The sequence below is a fragment of the Gymnoscopelus braueri genome (genome assembly GCF_963280865.1).
Source record: "Gymnoscopelus braueri genome assembly, chromosome: 16".
NCBI classification, from domain to species: Eukaryota; Metazoa; Chordata; class Actinopteri; order Myctophiformes; family Myctophidae; genus Gymnoscopelus; species Gymnoscopelus braueri.
In genome coordinates, this window is record NC_137616.1 from 8,225,354 (window position 1) to 8,247,272 (window position 21,919).

General features: G+C 42.4%; 1 protein-coding gene across 1 annotated transcript in view; it reads left to right on the forward strand.

Moving 5' to 3' along the window:
• The window catches only part of LOC308103928 (serine/threonine-protein kinase D3-like), a 66,796-nt gene that overhangs the window by 36,951 nt on the left and 7,926 nt on the right, over positions 1 to 21,919 (forward strand). The window contains 10 exon segments of the mRNA XM_080454141.1: positions 6,594 to 6,725; positions 8,555 to 8,718; positions 9,593 to 9,785; positions 10,572 to 10,649; positions 11,449 to 11,635; positions 12,573 to 12,696; positions 13,769 to 13,846; positions 16,641 to 16,968; positions 19,977 to 20,029; positions 20,699 to 20,771. Coding sequence (XP_080310267.1) covers positions 6,594 to 6,725; positions 8,555 to 8,718; positions 9,593 to 9,785; positions 10,572 to 10,649; positions 11,449 to 11,635; positions 12,573 to 12,696; positions 13,769 to 13,846; positions 16,641 to 16,968; positions 19,977 to 20,029; positions 20,699 to 20,771 — 1,410 coding nt within the window.

A 21,919-nucleotide genomic window follows, 5' to 3' on the forward strand; every position in this document is an offset into this window, starting at 1 on the left:
TGCTGGAAGTGGAACAGATGGTTAAATTAATACCTGGATATCGCTGTGGGGAATTTTTGACGGAGCCATGTATCGTCACTGTCGGGCAGAAACCTCCATATTGTAACTTTTTGTGTTTTTTCGTAAATTAATGCCCTACTTGATCATACTACAGGGTCACACAAAAGCATCAAAAGTAGCAGCGCTGAGCACAGAGTGTTCTCGGATCCACTCGGGTATTATACATAATGATAAACACGATAGAACCCGAACCGACCGAGTGATTACGGTAAAACACGGAATCCGGACCCGTGAAGAGCTCTAGCTGGTTCACGTACCTCGAGAACCGTTCGACCGACAGACTTCAAATTTGAGCAGACGACCGGAGGGACTTCAGTACACGGCGTCGAGTCAGTCCTTCCTTCAGGGTGTTACCAATGATACTAATGAAGGCTCTGTTCCATTCTGGTCGAACAGAGTCAGGGTGCTGATGTTGTGCATATCGGCTCACCGGAAACACTGTGCTACACCACCAGTGGGTCTGAAATTGGGGTCCCGGGACCCTCATGGTTCCTTGAGGGGGTTCCAAATGGCCCCTTATGGGTGTGTAACTCTGACGGGTCCATTTGGTTCCATTTGTACACTTTCAGAGTAATGGGGGTCCTTGAAATAAATAAAAAAGTTTGAGAACGACCCAATAACAAGACATACCATCTCCGGTTTACTTCCCGTATCTGCGTGACGTAGGTGGACGCCTTTTTAGGAAACGTAGGTTGGAGTATAGGTTGGAATCCAGTTATTATTTCCAATGGAAGACTGAACGTGAACACAGCTTCTGAACCATTCTTTAGCCTTATGGTCACTGAACTAAATATTGGACCCGATCGTCACAAGCCACACAATATTTACAAGATTTTCATACTAAAATTGCTTTTTTTTAGAGAGACCAATCAGGAAAAAATTAACTTTTTTATCAACCTTTCTCTTTCCCAGCAACACTCTCGCGGGATCTAGGACCAGTAAACATTGGACGTTCGCGACATTTGCCGTAGGACGCCGGCGCCCACTTAGGAGACCATTTGTAGGATTTGTGTACCAAATAGTGGCTCCAATTGGGATGGTCTATCTTCATAAATTAACCATCTTTGACTAAATGAAACAGAGCCTAGCTCATTAGTATTGGTAACACCTGTGAAGGAAGTAAAGGAAGAGGTCCAATTTCCTTCCAATTATGGCTGCTGCATGTGCATAGAGCCCATAGGGCAAGTCTCAAGTATGACTCCAGTCCTGGAGGTCGAGTGCTTTATTGTCCAGCGCTGCAGTATAGCCAGTGTGAGGAGAAGGGTCATAGAGTATGAAACACCGGTGTGAGGAAGGGTCAGAGAGGTCAGAGAGTACATGTCATAAAACACCAGTGTGTTGAGGGCAGGTCATCCTAACAGCCACGCTGCCCCCCCCCCCCCATCACACAATAGCTCCTTTGTTTACACGTTTCCCCTGATAAACACCCGTCACAGACACACACGCACACACGCACGCACGCACGCACGCACGCACGCACGCACGCACGCACGCACACTAGTGCCGTGTGTCTTTACTTACTTGTTACATTGCATTTGAACCATGACTTTGAAACATATAATATTTTACACTTATGGGTGCAACAGTTATATCATCTTGTCTTGTTATTGTGGAACTATGTCATAGTCATACAAGTTGGGAATGCATGTTTCTAAAAGAGTATTTCTACATTGTGGTATTGCCACTTTTACTTCATTGTTAATGAATAAAATGTGATTTTGTCCAATCTGTATGGTAGAGTATGTTAATACAATATAACTTATACAATTGGGGTGGTTGTATTGTGTCTCCCTGCTCTTCTATGGCGACATTTAGATCGTGTCAAAGGTCATGTCTCACCTAGACACAGGATCTGACACAAATTTTGACCTGAAGGTCAACATTCAATTTGTCCCCTGAGCAAGCAGGCAGGCTCTATTAGCTCATGCTGGTAAAACATGTCAGCACTTGCGCAGGAAACCCGGGTTCAAATCCGGGGGAAGAAGAGGAAATTTACATAGTGCAGCTTTATGTAAAAAAAATACATTGGAGTACTTCTTCCACCACTGGCCAAAAACAGCTCTGATGCATTGTGGGTGAAATGGTCGTATAATTAGCACGTGAATCCCTATGCTGCGTCGTTCACACTGGCCGATACAAAAGATACAAAGCTACACACAGCATATTTGTAGCTTTGTATCCGAACCAGCTCAACTTTTTTGTATCTTTGTATCTGCTGTAGCTTTTGTAGCAGCTACACATGTCGGTGTATCTTTGTATCCTCATGTCGCTGGCGTCCATTGAAAAAGAATGGTACTGGACCGCTGGTCTAGCGGTCCAGGCACCCATAGGCTCAGTGTAGCCTGACAGCGTGTCACGAGTTCGAGTCCCGATCCTGACGGCCTTTGCTGCATGTCACTCTCTCCCCAGTTCCTTTCAGTCTACTGTCCTGTCAATACAAGACCAAACATAAATCTTAAAAAAAAAGAAGAAAAAGAATGTTAGCCTGTATCTTTGTAGCTGCCAGAATGAATGCAGCATTAGAGAATGGTGAGGTTGGCGCCTTGCGGTTCGCTGCCTTCAGCGAGTTAGTGTGTGTGTGTGTGTGTGTGTGTGTGTGCGTGTGTGTGTAGGTCTCTCATTTCCTCTTATCGTTGACTTGTTGTGCTCCTGTGGTCGACGGACTGGGCCCTCACACTAAACCAAACACCTTCAACAGCTGCACATGCACACGCATACACACACACACACACGCACGCACGCACGCACGCACGCACGCACGCACGCACGCACGCACGCACGCACGCACGCACGCACGCACGCACGCACGCACGCACGCACGCACGCACACACACACACACACACGCACACGCACACGCACACGCATACAGAGACAGAGGCGAGAGAAAGGAGAGAGAGAGAGTAGAGAGAGACAGATCATGTGTATTCCTGCACTATCTGTACCGAGTTGACCTCAGACAGAGAACTACTTTACATATCGTCTCTGTACACACCATAAAGTTATGAATATGGAGACAGCAACGATATACACAGAGCAACTACGCTTAAACGCATTTGTGAAACTGCTCCTTTTTGTATACCACGGTATTTTAAATACTTTTGAAAAAAAATGCTGCTATTTGTCCCAAAAAGTGTCATACCAAGTGACTGCAAAATCTCGCTATTTGATTCAAAAAGCTTTACTCCACGCCAGTGTTAAAATGAACAGTTTAAATGAACACCGCACCAAGCTACCCTTGCCTATGTATATCGTCGATGTCGGGCGGAAACCTTGTATCTCCAGGTTCCACATTTTTGTGTTTTTTCATAAATTAAATCTCTCCTTCATCATACAATCGTGTCACACAAAAGTAGTGAAAATAGCCGATCTACAAGTTTGTAGATCGGCTATTTTTTTTATTTATGGTTTTGGACATACAAGGTTTCCACTCGACAGTGACAGTGATACAGTATGACTAATTCTAACAGCAAATGGACAGTTTTGTGGTTTTGTAAGCTAGTTTTGTTCCAAGTTGCAATGTGACACATAGCCCTGTTTACACTTTACTGTATTCCCTTTAATTGCAGACATTATCTTAGTTTTAAATTGGTTTAATGTTTACACACCGCCCATGGCAATGTAAACACATGTTTTCTCATGCCAAAACGTTGTGAGCTTGTAGATCGGCTATTTTCAAATGGCCAAAGTATATATAGGGCTGAATTATGTATGTTTTGTAATGATAATCAAAATCTACAAAGTAACTTTACTAAAGTTACTAAAGTTTTCAAATAATTGTAGTGAAGTAAAAGTACTGAAAAAATACTCCAGTAAAGTAAAAAATACCTCAACATTGTACTTTGGTACAGTACTTGAGTAAATGTACTTAGTTATTTTACACCACTGCAAAACACTGCCTACAAAGCAACCAAAGGCATGGCACCCCCTATACCCTTCTGGCTCCCAAACTGTGGAACAAACACCCCCATTGCAGTCAGAACTGCAGATTCACTCCCAATCTTCCACCTTAGCCCGTAGCACTTGCCTTGACGACCATGCGGTCTTATGCAAAGGTTAAAATTGAATTTTGATACACTAGCATGTTATTTGGACAGATGCCCGGTTCATTTGTTGACCTGGCATCCTATACGCTGAAAATAGCAGATCGACATAGCAGATCGACAAGCTATTTTCAGCGAAAGCTTTCCCCACAATAACAGAAAACAGAAAAGACTAGTATTGAGCCCTGAGGAACTCCAGGTTACCCATATGGGGTTTAAGTGGTTATTTAGCGTCTGCTAAATGCCTAAATTGTAAATTGTAGAAGAGAGAGAGAGAGAGAGAGAGAGAGAGAGAGAGAGAGAGAGAGAGAGAGAGAGAGAGAGAGAGAGAGACACACACACAAAACCACACACAGCAGAAGTCAAACCTCCAGACTAACCACTTCCTCCTGCTGCAGAGAGCTACTGCAGAGCCCTGCACACAGTACTCACACACCACACTGCTATTATTAACGTTGTCGCTGTCGGGGCAGAAACCTCTTATCTCCATATTTTTACTTTTTTTTCGTAAGTTAACGCCCTACTTGATCATACTAGGGCATCACACATCAAGCATAAAGTAGCAGATCAACAACTTGGAAACGTTTGGAGCTTGTAGATCTGCTGCTTTTGCTACTTTTGAATTTGAATCCTGGGAAGTTACAGTTTTGGACATATGAGGTTTCCACCCCGACAGAGATGATTTACTTTATCTCTGTTGCACAATGCTTCTCAAAATGTTACATGTCAAGAATCCCCAATTTAATATCGTGGCTGTCGGGTGGAAACCTTCTATGTCCAAAACCATTACTTGTAATCGCGTCACAAAAAAACATAAAAAGTTGAAATATGGAGATACAAGGTTTCTGCCTGACAGCAACGATATGTATTTGACCACGGACCCCCCCATCTGAAACAGTTTAGTGCCAGGGACCCCATAAGAGAAGATTAACGTCATTTAAATCATTCCACACAAGTGCATACCAGTCTCACGTAGGCAGACAATGAGTCTGGTGACATCTGAATTCAATGTAAGGGCTAAAACACTACTACTACTACTAGTACTCAGGAACCATGCAAGTCGGGTATGATGCAGGTTTTCAGGAAATAAAGAAAAGTGGTCGCTCGGGTGGTGCACTGGTAATGTGTCTGCCCACCACCTCGTGCATCCGTTTTTGTCGAGCGTCTGCACGAACACAATTTGGTTGTTCTTTTGCGTGTTCAGGGGAATGAAGCCAGGCGGGTAGGGTGACCATTGTCACTGCATGTTATCCTACGGGCTGGGCTGGGGGCGGCACCTGTCAGCGGGGAGTGTTGGGCGGGAGGAATAGGGCGAAGGCCCTACTACGTCCTCCCGGTTGGGGCTCCTCACTGGCAGGTGAGTCAGTAGGATACGACAGCAGTGACAACACAGACATGTGTGTGGAGAGGAATCAATTGGCAAATAAATTGGGGAGAAAAAAGGTGTACATTTTTTTCCCGTAAATACTAAAACACTTTTTCAGGCCAAGGACCCCTTAGCTGAGAGAGAGATGAAGCAGGGACCCCCCACTACATATTGTATAAAATTGTGTTGCAGATTAAACATATTCATAGATTTCTTAGACAGTGTCATAGACTTTGACAGCACTATCATCAGCGTATGTTGGATTAATGTACATTTTCAGACATTTAACCACTTGAACTGTCACTACTTAGTCTGCTCTTTTTTTCCCTCTACACCAAACCTCATTGCCGATCTACAAGCTAACAACGCCTCGCAGCGCGAGGCACTGTTAGCTTGTAGATCGGCTATTTTTGGCAAATATTCCACTCAGAATAGGGATGATAGGGTTCAAGTGGTTAATGTAAAAAACATTATCCTATCACACAAAGATTTGGGGGACCCCCTGTAGTAACTCTGAGGACCCCCTAGGGGTCCCGGACCCCCTGTTGAAGACCCCTGATCTAAGATATCTACATACTGTACACAGCATAAAAAGCAGTAGGTATGTTCCTGCCGCTGTTCTAGCTAACTACATTGAGTTTAGATGTCACCAGACATTGGCAGGCGGAGGTCTCCGATCATCTGGCTATACGCTAGACCAGTGGTTCTCAACCAGTGGTCCGGGGACCACCAGTGGTCCTTGGGGGGGTTCCAGGTGGTCCCCAGCTAAATGATGGAGAGTTATATAGATCTTATAGATCTTTAACTCTTAAAAATGAAAATAAATGGACCCGTAAGGGTAAAATTATTGTTAAACGTCTGCATTATTTAAATAATTGTAATTTCAACGTTTGCCTGTTGTCTCTCCTATTGGTACCACATCAATACAGCATGGAATTGTGTCTTAGGGTCTGAGAGTCTAAATCTCATAAAACGGTGGTCCGTGGTTCAAATGCCGAATAAATAATGGACCTTGACATGAAAAGGGTTGAAAACCACTGCGCTAATAGACTAAAGTGACAGATCTTTGAAAGCTGACGTTATAAATTCATGTTGTTGTTGTTTGTTTTTTTTGGGGGGGTTTCAGCTCTGGCTACGGTGGAGGACTTCCAGATCCGTCCTCATGCGCTCTACGTTCACTCCTACAAAGCCCCGGCCTTCTGCGACGACTGTGGCGAGATGCTGTGGGGGCTCGTCCGACAGGGCCTGAAATGTGAAGGTTGGTATACCTGCTGCTCACAATGTGCACCTTCCTGTCTGTCACACATCCCTTCTCCTCTCTTTGTCTGTCTCTCTCTGTCTGTCTCCCCCCCTCTCCGTCTCTCTTTCTCTCTCCATCTCCCCCTTCTCCCTCCCTCCCTCCCTCTCTCTCTCTCCCTCCCTCTCTCTCTCTCTTTTTCCTTCCCTATCCATTATATTTCTCTCTGTTCCAGTTCCGCTATCCTTCCCGAACACACACGCATGGGGGAGCAAGCATGTGCGCACACACACACACACACACACACACACACACACACACACACACACACACACACACACACACACACACACACACACACACACACACACACACACACATAAATATTCAGGGGGTGTAGAGAGATGACGTTATAGAAAGGCTTGAACAATAATTATGCTTCCAGACACTTCCCACACACACACTCTCACACACTCACACACAATCACTCACTCACAGACGCACACCACGCACACGTGTTGATCTCAACATATGCACGTGGGCACGCACGCACGCACACACACACACACACACACACGCACATGCACGCGCACACACACACACACACACACACACACACACACACACACACACACACACACACACACACACACACACACACACACACACACTCACACTCACACTCTCTATAAGTCATGACTCAAAGCAGGAGGCAGGATGTCCAGATGGACTGTGTGACTGAGTGACATCCTGTCCATGGGTCTCTTTCAAGTCCACATCACAGAGTGTGTGTGTGTGTGTGTGTGTGTGTGTGTGTGTGTGTGTGTGTGTGTGTGTGTGTGTGTGCGTGTGCGTGTGTGCGTGAGTCACACTGCACCTCTCACTGTAACTATCCATTATTTTATTAGCCACTATTCTCTCGCTATGTAAGACACACATACATTATACAGTGTATATACCTGCATATCAAAAATGTTTGGAATATTTCTGAATTATTATTATTTATTTTTTTACATCTTCTGGGGGTCCCTGACAAAACATTTTCAGATGGGGGGCCGAAATACATATCAATTTGGGGGTCCTTGACATGAAAAAACAGTGCTCTACTTGATGGCTACATCATTGTTGCCAGCTGGGCCACTCTCAGCCGACCCAGTTTAGCAGGTATATACTGTATAGCAGGAGTCTTCAACAGGGGGTCCTCAGAGTTACTACAGGGGGTCCGCCAAATATTTGTGTGATAGGAACTTATTTTTACATGAACAACTTGAACCCTAGAGTCCCTGTTCTGAGGGGAACATTCGCCGAAAATAACACATCTACAAGCTGGTGTAGAGGGGCGAAAACAGCAGACCAAGTATAGAGCCAAAGGTCAAGTTTACTAAGTATTGACAGTTTAAGTGGTTAAATGTCTGAAAATACAGTATATCTCTGCTGTCCAGCAGCAACCTGCTAACTCCAAAACGCTCATTGTTCAGGAAATGAAAAAACAAAAAAGAAAACCTTATATTTTTAAAACAAAGCAATACTGCCTCATCAAAGTTGGTATAGTGACTTTATATATTGTCAGATACTTGCATGTGTCATTATATTATCAACACTTTACCCAAATCCAGCGTAAGTGGAGTTAGGAGTTTCGTACGAACAGAAATCCAGCTGACAATAGCTCCGCTGCTGAGGGAGAGGTTTCAAATACCGTAGGTCTAAATTCCCAAAAGCTAACAATGGATCTCCAAGCTCACAATGCATCACAACGTGTGAATTAATGCACATTCAGGAGGACCCCACCTTTTGATGGAAAGGGTTTGAGAACGCTCATGTTTCTTCTCCTCCATGCGTTCCCTCTCCAGGTTGCGGTCTGAACTACCACAAGCGCTGTGCGTTCAAGATCCCCAACAACTGCAGCGGCGTGAGGAAGAGACGCCTGTCCAACGTGTCCCTGCCGGGAGCCGCCAGCCTGTCCGTTCCTCGTCCCACCGCCAGCGTCGATGTACTCCCTTCGCCACAGGACGAGGTATAGGAGCGACACACACACACATGAGATTATAAAGCAGTGATTCCTTTTTCATTTCAAGGACCCTCACTTTGATATGTTTTAGACCACGGACCCCCGTTTGATAAAAAATGTTTATCTCTGGGACACCAAATCTACACTGTAAACTCCTCAGTGTTAATTTAACTCTGAGAGTGTACAAATGGAACCAAATGGACCCTTAAGGGTCCATTTGGTTCCATTTGTACACTCTCAGAGTTACAGACCTGTAAGTGTCCCATTTGTTCCTAACTTAACATTTACGTGGGGGGGACCTCCTAAAACCTCTTCAAGGACCCCTGGACCGCATGTTGAGAACCAATTGGATAAACACACCGACCATTCCCGAAGGGGGAAATTACTAAATCGGGTAGTTTAATTTAGTCAAAAATTATAAATTAAAAGTATTGTGGAGATAGGTGTCACAACATATAATTCACTCACACTCGATAAGTGAGTGTACTCAGTAGCGTTGGCTGGATGCTTTCTAATGGAATATTCCATTAGTTAGGTTCGCCAGTTAACAGTCAGGTTAATTAAATAACGGTTATGGCTAATAGCAGCTCTATACTCATGCAGGCTGCAGTTAGAGTGCTTTTAAAATGTAAACAAACACACATTTGTCCAAGTCCCTGGTTTTCAACATCAGGAACAACCCGGCGTTCCAAATAGCAAATGATGGGGTCAAATGCACCCATACAGGTTCCATTTGTACACTTTCAGAGTCACAGACCTGTAAGGGTCCATTTGGACCCCTGGTGGACCCGGGGACCCTACGTTGAGAAACAGTGGCATGTGTAATAATCCTCTCCTCTCCTCTCCTCTCCTCTCCTCTCCTCTCCAAACCTGCCCACAGCGCCCTCTCCTGGGCGCGGCGGGGAAACGTAACTCCCTGCTGAGCGGCCGGCCCATCTGGATGGAGAAGATGGTGCTGGGCCGGGTCAAGGTCCCCCACACCTTCTCCATCCACACCTACACCCGGCCCACCATCTGCCAGTACTGCAAGCGTCTGCTCAAGGGCCTCTTCAGGCAGGGCATGCAGTGTAAAGGTAAGACGGATAACCTCGCAAATCAGCGGTGTACAAAGTCAATAACTCAAAAGGATTGAAAAGTACAAATTACGAAGTACATTTAGTTTTTAGCCTGTTCACTCCGGGAACGCATCTGTGTCATTTTTAGATTTCTTTGGCTATTCAAAAATTGCAGATATACAAGCTCATAGCGCGGCACCGGTATGAGCTTGTAGATCTGCTATTTTTCTTTAAATCTAGAAAATTTTGCAAATCTTTGAATATATATTACTTTTAAAGCGAACAATTATTAACTCAAATCTTTGCTTCATGGGGGTCTCTGGAACAAAACGTTTTGAGATGGGGGGCTGCGGGCGGGGTCTGCGGCCAAATACATATCTAAAAATGTTTTCTAAATCCTAACAGTATGTTGTTATATCAGTGGTGCTCCAACTTTTCCATGTCAAGCACCCCCAAAATGATATATATGTGGCCGTGGACCCCCATCTCAAAATATGTTGTTCCAGGGACCCCCCATTGCTGTATTGAAATTTCCCAACAATGTGAAAATAGCAGATCTACAAGCTTGTAGATAGCAATTGTAGATCATGGCTTGTAGATCGGCAATAACACATATTCATATACCTGGCAGATGACCAGCGATGTTCGCTGGAGACGTACGATGTAGGCTTTTAGCAGTTGGTCTTATACAGAACAACTGGACAGCTGCCCAGTACAAACACAGTCCTCCAATGCTTTGATCTTGGTTGTTAAGGAATACATGCTGTAAAACCTAAAAGTCTTGTGTTTATTTTCCTACCGTAGATTGTAAATTTAACTGTCACAAGAGATGTGCGGCCAAAATCCCCAGAGATTGCCTTGGAGAGGTGGTGTTTAATGGAGGTGAGTTTGATTCTGCTGTGATGTCTGAGAGTGAGTGTACTTTACTTTACGTATGATCCCTCAACCATATCGTTGCTGTCATATTGAAACCTCATCATATCTCCATATTTCAACCATGTCTCCATATTTCTTATGAACCCGTCGTTTTATGAACTTCGTCATACTGCAGTGTCACTCAACAGTAGCGAAAATAGCCGATCTACACGCTCGAAACGTATCACCATGCGAGGCGTTTTGAGCTTGTAGATCGGCATTTTTTTCTATTTTTGAATTAGAATCCTGAAAAGTGACGTTATAGAATATATATAGTATACATACATAGTTACATACATATAGTATATATGTATGTATATATATAGTTTCTGCCCGACAACAAGTTATATATATATATTTTTTTTAATACTGCTTCGCGATCATTCAATTGACCGGAAAAAGTTAATTGATATAATAATCACAAAGAAAATAATCGATTGATGCAGCCCTTACATTTTGCCCTCTTTTGTTCCGTCTGTCTTAGTGCTGCACTTAAGTACAATTTTTAGGTATTTTTACTTTACTGGAGTATTTCCAGTTTTCAGTCTCAGAGGAAAATATTATACTTTTACTCCACTACAATTTTTTTTTAAACTTTAGTTATTAGTTACTAGATTTTGATTATTATTACAAAACATACATAACCACTTCGGCCATTTGAAAATAGCCGATCTACATATACGACCTGTATCAGAGTATTTCCACATTGCAGTATTGATACTTTTACTTAAGCAAAAATTGAATACTTTTTCCACCACTTTCCCAGAGCCTGCCAGTCCCGGCCCTGACTCTGAGGTGACCATGGAGGTGGACAGCGGTGACGTGAACAGCGAGGGGGGACAGAGCATGGAGGACCAGGAGGACACGGCGTCCACCCCGGAGGACCAGCGCTTCTACATGGAGGGGCCCTGTCTGGACGGAGACAGAGACGACGAGACAGTGAAGGCTATCAGGTAGAACAACCACCAGCCAGCTCTTATTTCATACAAAGCTGGAGAGACGTGGAGACACCCTGTTACTGTACTTAATGAAACACTCTATATAGCAATGAGTACTATCAGAATATAGAGCTATTTAACACTTATTGTAACCAAAGAAAATCACTTACCCTACCTTTAATACTTTTCATTGGTTCAATATTTATAAAACCCACAGGCACACTTAACCACGTTCAGGTGCACTCCCCCCCCCCAAAAAGCTTGTAGATCGAAAAAAAAATCTATTTTTTGCTACTTTTGTGCGACACTTTAGTATGACAAATTGGGAACATTAAAAAAAATAAGTTGAAATTATGGAGATACAAGGTTTTTGCCCAACAACACCTTAACGTCTCTGTCGGGTGGAAACCTCATTATGTCTAAAACTGTTACTTTTCATGATTCAAATTCAAAAGCATCAAAAGTAGCTCCAAACGCGTCGCTTGTGGATCTGCTACTTTTGATGCTTTTGTGTGACGCTGTAGTATGATCAAGTAGGGCGTTAATTAAAAAAACAAAAACACAAAAGTTAGAATATGGAGATAAGAGGTTTCTGCCCGACAGCAACGGTATAAGAAAGGCTAAGTTGCTCTTAACACAATGTGTGTGTGTGTGTGTGTGTGTGTGTGTGTGTGTGTGTGTGTGTGTGTGTGTGTGTGTGTGTGTGTGTGTGTGTGTGTGTGTGCGCGCGCGGGTCTGTATGTGTGTGTGTGTGTGTGTGTGTGTGTGTGTGTGTGTGTGTGTGTGTGTGTGTGTGTGTGTGTGTGTGTGTGTGTGTGTGTGTGTGTGTGTGTGTGTGTGTGTATGTCTGTATGTGCGCGTGCGTGCGTGTGTGTGTGTGTGTGTGTGTGTGTGTGTGTGTGTGTGTGTGTGTGTGTGTGTGTGTGTGTGTGTGTGTGTGTTTACCTTGCAGTCCGTGCACCAGCAGCAACATTCCTCTGATGAGAGTGGTTCAGTCTATCAAGCACACCAAGAGGAAAAGTTCCACCGTGGTTAAAGAGGGCTGGATGGTTCATTACACCAGCAAGGACAACCTGGTAAGATATACAGTACTGTACCCCTCCATAGCATACATGTAGCCTCGTTCCCAGCCTTACTCATCTGCAAAGAGAAAAGCCTGGTCACGACCGTCGTACGTATTTCCCCCGGAAACTATATTTTTTGACCAATCACAACACTTTAGAGCTTGTCGATCTGCTGCTTTTGCCGGTGTTTGAATTTTAATCCTGATAGTAACAGTTTTGGACATAATGAGGTTTTCCACCCGTCAGAGACGACAATATACAACCTAGTAAGATATACTGTACCCTCTCCATAGCATACATGCTAACATATTCACTGATATACACCTTAGCAAACACGTTCAAACGTTTTCAAATTACATATATTATTTTCATATTTGAAAAAATTCTATTTAACTACAGTGCAATATCGATTGTCTTTTGTTGCCAGTGTAAGCCACTGATTGATTGATTATATAATTTTCGTGTCCTGCACACAAAGCATCCAAACCTCATGAGTTTATAAGACACAATTTTTACGCTTACAGCATGTTTACAGTACATTCACATAATACATTCCATTACAGCTCAGAATTATACAGAGTGTTCTGTCTCCTCTCCCAAGCTTGACATATAAAACAACAAAAGCTCCTTTCCCCGAAACATATCTCAAGTCTTTAATAATCATCTGACTTAAGGAACTCACCACACATAGAAGACATTTTACTAACAAATACCTCTCTTATAATAACATCATATTTAGGGCAATAAAACAAAAGATGAACCTCATTTTCAATTTCACCAAGTTCACAAAACAAACAGAATCTCTCTGCCTCTGGAGTGGCATTAAACCTGCCAGTCTCCAGAGCTATTGGTAATTAACCTTGTATCTCCATATTTTTTGTCAATGAATGAATTCGTCATATTACAGTATCATACAAAAGTAGCACTAACAGCTACAAGCTCACACCCCACTGTGACGCGCTGTGAACTTGTAGATTGAACTACATGTTATTTTTTGTCCATTTCCTGAACAGTAACAGTTTTGGAGATCCAAGGCTTACGTCCGACAGTGTTCTGATGTGTTTCTGCTGTTCTCCTGTTTCAGAGGAAGAGGCATTACTGGCGCCTGGACAGCAAGTGTCTGACTCTGTTTCAGAACGAAAGTGGAGCCAAGTTTTACAAGGTACACATACACACATTATTTCTACATTTTATGTGTTTTCATAAATTGTATCCATAAATACTGTACTGCTATTCATATCTAGAGTCATATCGGCCAAGTCAATATATTGCAGAAAGGTGTGTTGTGTTGTGAGGCTGACAGCCAGCCAGCTCTTTGATGTTTGTCACAGACAGCGGTCTGCTGGTGACCTGCTCAACCTCCCACAGGATGATACCTCAACTCTGAGCAGCGTTGCCAGATTGTGTGAGTGAAACGAGCGACCAGGTCTATGAAAACAAGCCCAAAAGAAGCGACCGGTTTTAAGACTTGACTGAGCCCTATTATATCGGCTATTTGAAAATCGCCAATCTACAAGCTCACAATGAGTCGCAATGCAACGCGTTGTGAGCTTCGTAGATCTGCTATTTTCAAAAAGCATCTTGAAAGAAATTGAAACATTTTTATGTTTTGAAGCATTTTTAACAACACCAATCTTGTGTCGGGGTCCCTGACACGAAATCTTTTCAGATGGGAGGTCCTTGACAATGAAAATGTTTGAGAACCATTGGTTTAAACAACATCTAGGAAGCAAGCCCAAATATGCAAGTACAGTTCAGAAAACTACTGAACAGAAAAACAAGCCCAAAGTCGCTTATAATAAGCAGACTTGGCAACACTGCCTCTGAGTCTCTTTTAAACACAGAAACAACATCACTGGAACCCACTGTAGCTGTGCCAGGCAGTGTTGCCAGATTCTGCGAGAGAAATAAGCAACCAGGTCTATGAAAACAGCCGATCTACAAGCATTGCAACGCGTTGAGAGCTTCTAGATCTGCTATTTTCAAAAAGATCTTGAAAGGAAAAAAGTTTAATATTTGGAATATATTTGAAGCGTTATAACGACAAAAAAACTGGTGCATGGCTCTCTGTCACAAAATATTTTCAGATGGGGGGGGGGGGGTCTGCAGAGAAATACATATTAATTTTGGGGTCCTTGACATCAAAATGTTTGAGAACCACCGGTTAAAACAATAATAAAAAAAACAAATTGGAAGCAAGTCCAAATAAGAAACTACACTTTTACAACAAGCCCAAAAAAACGCACGTGCGTGCGTGTACACTGGGTGTGTCTCATCCGTGCATCAGTGAGGGATCATAACAGGACGGGTGCATTCCAGTTCCACATCAGAGCAGAGTGTTTCAGGGCAGCAGAGGTGAAGTACCTTTCCCTTTAATCAGTGGACCAGGAGGTTCTGGAGCCCACCAGACCCTCACCAGGTGCTTCCCCCTGTCTGTCTGTCTGTCTGTCTGTCTGTCTGTCTGTCTGTCTGTCTGTCTGTCTGTCTGTCTGTCTGTCTGTCTGTCTGTCTGTCTGTCTGTCTCTCTGTCTCTCTGTCTCTCTGTCTCTCTCTCTCTCTCTCTCTCTCTCTCTCTCTCTCTCTCTCTCTCTCTCTCTCTCTCTGCAACGCTCCCGCATCCCTTCTCTCTTCTGGTCATAATCACAATTCACAACCCACACCGTGAAAGAACTACGAGTTGGATTTGTTACGACAACAACGGAGAAATGCAAAAGATATTACTTTGAGTAAAAGTGCAAAAGTAAGGCATCTCAGTGTACTTAACCTGCCGAAAGTATTTACACACAACATTTGAAGTTAAAGTGATAGTTCACCCCCCTAAATTAACTTTTTTCTATAGATTAGTCACCCCATGGAGAACTGAATTCATGGATATTTTTGTGTTTTTGTCGCATTCCAAAGCCAATAATTTGATGACCGGCAGCGGCGCCGGTAGGAGACGCAAAGAGTCTCCTTTGTGTCTCCTACCGGAACAGCTGCCTACCGGTCCGCTGGTCATCAAATTATTGGCTTAGGAATGTGACCAAAACAAAAAAAATATCTGTGAATTCAATTCTCCATGGGGTGACTAATCGATAGAAAACATATTTTTGGGGGGTGAACTATCCCTTAAAATCACAGGTCAAATTTGACCCCCTAACACCAAAGTGTCACCCGGTTTCTAACACAATGCAAGGGTTAATTAAGTACAGTACTTGAGTAAATGTATTTACTTACTTTCCACCACTGTAAACCGAATCAACCGACCACACAAGATGATTGGTCCATATCCCTCCCTTTCTCTCGTCCTTTCATCTTCGGGGTGTGTGTGTGTGTGGGGGGGGGGGGGGGGGGGGTTGGTTGAAACAGGAAGTTAACATCGACAGAAGTTTTAAGGTTGAAAGGTGTCCAGTCACACGAGGTCAGCAGACGATAGACCCTTCAGGAGAACAGAGGAGTCGAGTGTGACAGATAAGATTGTGTCCAAGTGCTTTCTCTGACAGCTGATTGGATGAAACCGGATTTTTTCATTGGTCCGGGAAGGAACACTGTATTGTTCGGTGGATTAGATGTCTCCATGAAGCCTCAGACTCACACAGACCATCTCCCGTCTATTATCCCGTCTCCCAGAGAGTGTTTAAGGACAGGAGAGAGTTTAGCTGGAAATCGCGTTTTTGGCCATAAACATTCTCTCGTGACGTTGATTTGGAATGACCTCCTATCCTCGCCGATACTTCTTATTTGTCAGTTAACCGCTTAAAGGTAGTGTAAGTGATTATTATTATTATATTATTATATTTTTAACAAAAAGGTAAAGCTTTGTATTCTCATAAGTAATAATTACTATAGACCCTTGCAGGCAGGTGTGTCTAGTAGGGTTACGATGCCATAGCATGGCAGGACGACCGCCGTTCGGACCGCCGTTCAGATTATGGGAAGAAAATTGACAAAACAATATTGAACCTGGTCTCTTCCAGGAGATCCCTCTGTCAGAGATCCTGCAGGTGGATCCGGCTCAGGACTTCAGCTCACTGCCGCCGGGCAGCAATCGCCACTGCTTCGAGGTGATCACAGACAGCATGGTGTACTACGTGGGGGAGAACATCAACAGAGCGGGAGGAGGTGGAGCAGGAGGAGGAGAAGGAGGCCCCCACCTCCTCCACCACCACCACAACGCCACCCTAGCTGCCTCCGGCCTGGGCCAGGACGTGGCTCAGACCTGGGACAAGGCCATCAGACAGGCCCTGATGCCCGTCACCCCACAGGCCAGTGTCGGCACTGTCCCTGGCCAGGGCAAAGACCACAGTGAGTTAATACTGCTATTACTTATTTATTTCACTTGATGACTAACATTATTCAATCTGGGAACGCATCTCCCCCAAGAAGCAAAGATTTGAGTTAAAAATGTTGTTTAAAAAAATACATAAATTAAAAGATTTGCACAAATGTTCAAGATTTTTCAAAAATAGCCAAAGCAAAAAAATAATGGTTATAGATCAAATCTAAAATGGCACAGATGTGTTCCCGGATTGATTACGATTAACGATTTAATTGTGTGTCTTTTAGGCCCTGTAAACAAAAGTTGCACTGGGCATATATGACAAAAACTTAAAGGGCAAGACCACAATGGTAGAGGTTTGGGTTGTGTAGTTAGCTTGGCATGATGTAACTCCAAAGGTGGACAAGAAATCAAAAATAATTGCTCCATTGATTAGAAATTGATAATTCAAAATATGCTCCTCATTGACTTGCACTGTACACTGAAACAGCTCTCAAAGTCCCTCTTTTAGCACATAAACGAACACAAACAAAGCTGATTCAGACAATATAACATCACCAAACCCAGTGCTGTTTACTTTTTTTTATAAAAATGTCAACTTCCTGCTGATTTTACTATTTGAAGATCCGGATCCCGATCCACGGATCCAGTCCGGGTTTTCTTCTTAATAAAAATAGCAAAATCAACAGGAAGTTGGCCGTCACAAAGTTAACATTTTTATATTAAAAAAAAACTAACTATCAAGTCATGTCTACTAATGCTACTAATTTTAATAATAAAGGATGCTTGCAACTGACGATAATTTCTTCTCATTATCAAATATAATGATGACCCTGAATGCCTTCATGTTTTGTTTGTGAAATATTATGTAATGGAGACCAGATGAACCAAAATGAAATGGGCTTTGAAATGGAGCACTAATGTACTGCAGTGGATAAACACTCACGGCTTTTAATGTGACTAATTCCTAATTCACACTCACACACACACACACACACACACACACACACACACACACACACACACACACACACACACACACACACACACACACACACACACACACACACACACACACACACACACACACACACACACACACACACACACACACACACTCTTAAGGACTCCACACGCTCTTTATAAATGATGTGTTTGTAAATGTGTCCTTTGGCTTTTCTAAATCGTCGCTGTCGGGCAGAAAACTCGTATCTCCACTTTTCAACTTTTCATGTCACTTTCGTAAATCGATGCCCTGCCAGTTTCACACGAAAATAGTGAAAATAGCCGACGTACAAGCTTGTACATCGAACTATTTTAATCTAAAAACATAATAATAATAATAATAATTTAAAAAATTGCGATTTTGGACATACTGTACACGGTTTCCACCCGACAGTGGCGAAATAATCCACAGTCCTTAAACCCACACATCTGGTTAGCAGAACTATGTAAAAAAAAAAAAAAAACGATAGAGGAAAAAAGATCTGACCTCGAACAGACATCCATGAAAGCAACACAATCTTATTTCATAATCGTCTCTGTCGGGTGGAAACCTCATATGTCCAAGAATGTTACTTTTCAGGATTCATATTCAAAAACATAAAACGTAGCAGATCTACAAGCTCGTGTGACGCTGTAGTATGATCAAGTAGGGCTTTAATTTACGAAAAAACACAGAAAGTTTGAATCCGTGGTAATTAAAGGAACTCGTAATTACTGCTATGTACAGTTAGTACTGCTCTAGTAGCAGTGTCTTGTAAAGTGAAATTAACCCATTCAATCCGGGAAAGCATCTGTGTCATTTTAGATTTCCCAAAAATAGCAGATATCCGAGCTTGTAGATCTGCTATTTTTGAAAATCTTGAAAATGTGTGCAAATCTTTGAATATATATTTTTTAAAGCGAATATTTGAAAATAGTTTGTTCCAGGAACCTCCAGAAGCAAAAAAATATATATTCAAAGATTTGCACAAATGTTCAAGATTTTTCTAAATTAGCAGATACAAGCTCATAGCGCGGCACTCTATGAGGGTCTTTATTGTCCCCTCAGGGATATTCGTCTTCACAGTCTGTTCCAATAGAAAATCACATAACCATAACAACACATAACAACATAGCACACAACAACATAACACCAAGACAATAATACATGAAAGTCCCCCGTAAACACAGAACCATCACATCACATCAGTGAGGCAGTTTGTTTAGTGCAGCAATGGCTGAAGGGACAAAACAGCTACCAAAACTAACAATTTTTGCCATTTCAAAGTTCTGTATCTTCGTCCAGATGGCATGACTCTGAAGTGACGATGTAAGGGATGATCAGTGTCATTTTCTATTGTGTCGTGCTAAACGTGTGATGGCTTTATTGTTCATTATCAGAAAGTGTGGGTGTGGGAAGTCCGATAATCTTTAGAGGCAATACGGGTAATACTGAAACGTTTTTATTTTTTTGATAGACATGGACAATATAGTGAACAAAACATGGGGAACAATACAACAGAACAGGTTGAATAATGCTTTTGTACAGTAATAACAGAAGGGGCAACAGACAATGATCTGAACTTACAGATGTATGGATAGATGTAATGCAGTGGTTCTCACCCAGTGGTCCGTGGACCACCAGTGGTCCTTGGGGGGGGTTCCAGGTGGTCCCCAGCTAAATGATGGAGAGTTGGTAACCAAATGGAGCCCTTATAGATCTTTAACTCTTGAGAGCATAAAATGAAACCAAATGGACGGTTTCATTTTACACTCTCAAGAGTTAAATTATTGTTAAACATCTGCATTACTTAATTAAAGAATTGTTATTTTGCCTGTTATTATCTGTCCTATGGTACAACATCACTACAGCATGGAATTGTGGACTAAATCTTATCCAATGACAACAAAATATTCTACGTCTTGGGTTCTTAGAGGCTAAATCTCATCAAATGGTGGTTCTGTGACTCAAATGCCGAACAAATAATGGACCTTGATATGAAAAGGGTTGAAAACCACTGATGTTAATGTGTTGTTATTGTCTCCACAGAGGACCTGTCACTCAGTATATCTGTGTCAAACTCCCAGATCCAGGAGAACGTGGTAGGTATCTACTCTAACATGAGGTATTTACTGTACTATGTAGGTATCTACTGTACCATTTACAGTAGGTATCTACTGTACCATGTACAGTAGGTATCTACTGTACCATGTAGGTATCTACTGTACCATGTAGGTATCTACTGTACCATGTAGGGCTGCTGGGCCTTGTGACTTCAAATCTATATCACCATTGTTTTTGCCTCGATAACGTCTTTATCAACAATTATATAATAGAAAGTGAAAATAGCAGACCTCAAGCGATGCGACGTGTAGTGAGCTTGTAGATCGGCTATTTCTGTATGCCACCATTGTGCAACGAAGCATAATACATAGGCTTATGTGGTTAATCAGAGTAATGGATTCAGTCAAAAGTCAATACAAAATTGTATTGTGTCAATTCGTTGATATATAAGAAATGTATATATATATATTTATATATGTATAAAAACCCTGCTTCGATTATTCTATTAAGTCGGGTTATTGGCTCTAAAATATATATTTTCAGTCAGCCCTACTAGTACCATGTGTGACTGTGACCTGTACAAACATATTCTGGTATTTTGTCATGTTGTTTTGTAATAAATGTTTACGTGAATTGATATTTTCAGGAGGCATTGTTATTTTAAAATGATTGGTAACTGTTGCCATGATGTGCTGTGTGTCCATCAGGACATCAGTTCTGTGTACCAGATCTTTGCAGACGAGGTGTTGGGTTCTGGACAGTTCGGCATCGTCTATGGAGGTGAGACCTTTTCTACCTCACAAACCTCCCTCGCTTTCTTCTCCTTTTCTTACTTAACCACTGAGCCACTTAATCACTTAACCACTTAATCGTGCTATCACTCGTAGATCTGCTATTTGTGAGTAAATTGAACAAAAACAAATATATATATTTTATATATATATATATATATATATATATATATATATATATCAGGGGTCGCGCTAGGATTTTAATCTGCCGGTCCCAATGTCCGGAAGGGTTCAAATTTATCGGACATCTGACAAAAATAACGGTCATAATTATTTTTAAGCATTAATGACAATCAGGTGCGTAAATACAGCCTAACACTTAGGCCTACAGCATTATATTTTGGATTGAGCTATTTGAACATGAACCATCATAATATACACATTTTATATAGCAGGGTCATCTTACACAAATACATTAATTACCTACATTACCATTTGCACATGCTGCGTGCGTAATGGTTTCTCAATAATCAATTGCGTTTGGATGCATTTTCTAATCAAAGGGCACTGCACAAAATTGGGCATTTCAGATTAATCCTTCATAACGTGGCTCAGCTGACCTGTTAGGGCAATAAATGATAGACCACTACTCACTCACAGGAGGTTATACTGTATAGTTAGGCAGTGGATGCCGTCCGTGCGTCTAGTTGGGACAGCCGTGGGAAAGTTGATGAGTTGTGAGAATCTTGCTGTCTCCTCATAGAGCTATTCAGTTCAAAGTGGTAACGTTTTAACGTGTCCACCTCATAGAGTAAAAAATAGGTCCACGATTATGATTAACGTCGTGTTTCACCTCGATGCCATAGTTGCAGTAGCCTATAGCTGTTGTGAAGAGTATTTACAGTGTTGGATAGTTCATCTTCAACTTGCCTTGTTAAACTGTAGGGCAACTTGCCAACTTTACTCACAGTGCCCTTGTAGTAGCCTAGTGTCTGTGACATATTCTAACTCGTAATGATACAACTTGTGTGTGACTGACTGTTAAATACACAACTTTATATAATGTAACTTCACTTGTAACCGGACCGCGGTCCGTGGTCTCTGTCTGACTGCAGAGACCGCTGTCTCTACGCAGCAGCAGCAACAACTACGCAGCAGCAACATCAACTCTCTTCTTCCTGTTGTACCTTCACAATA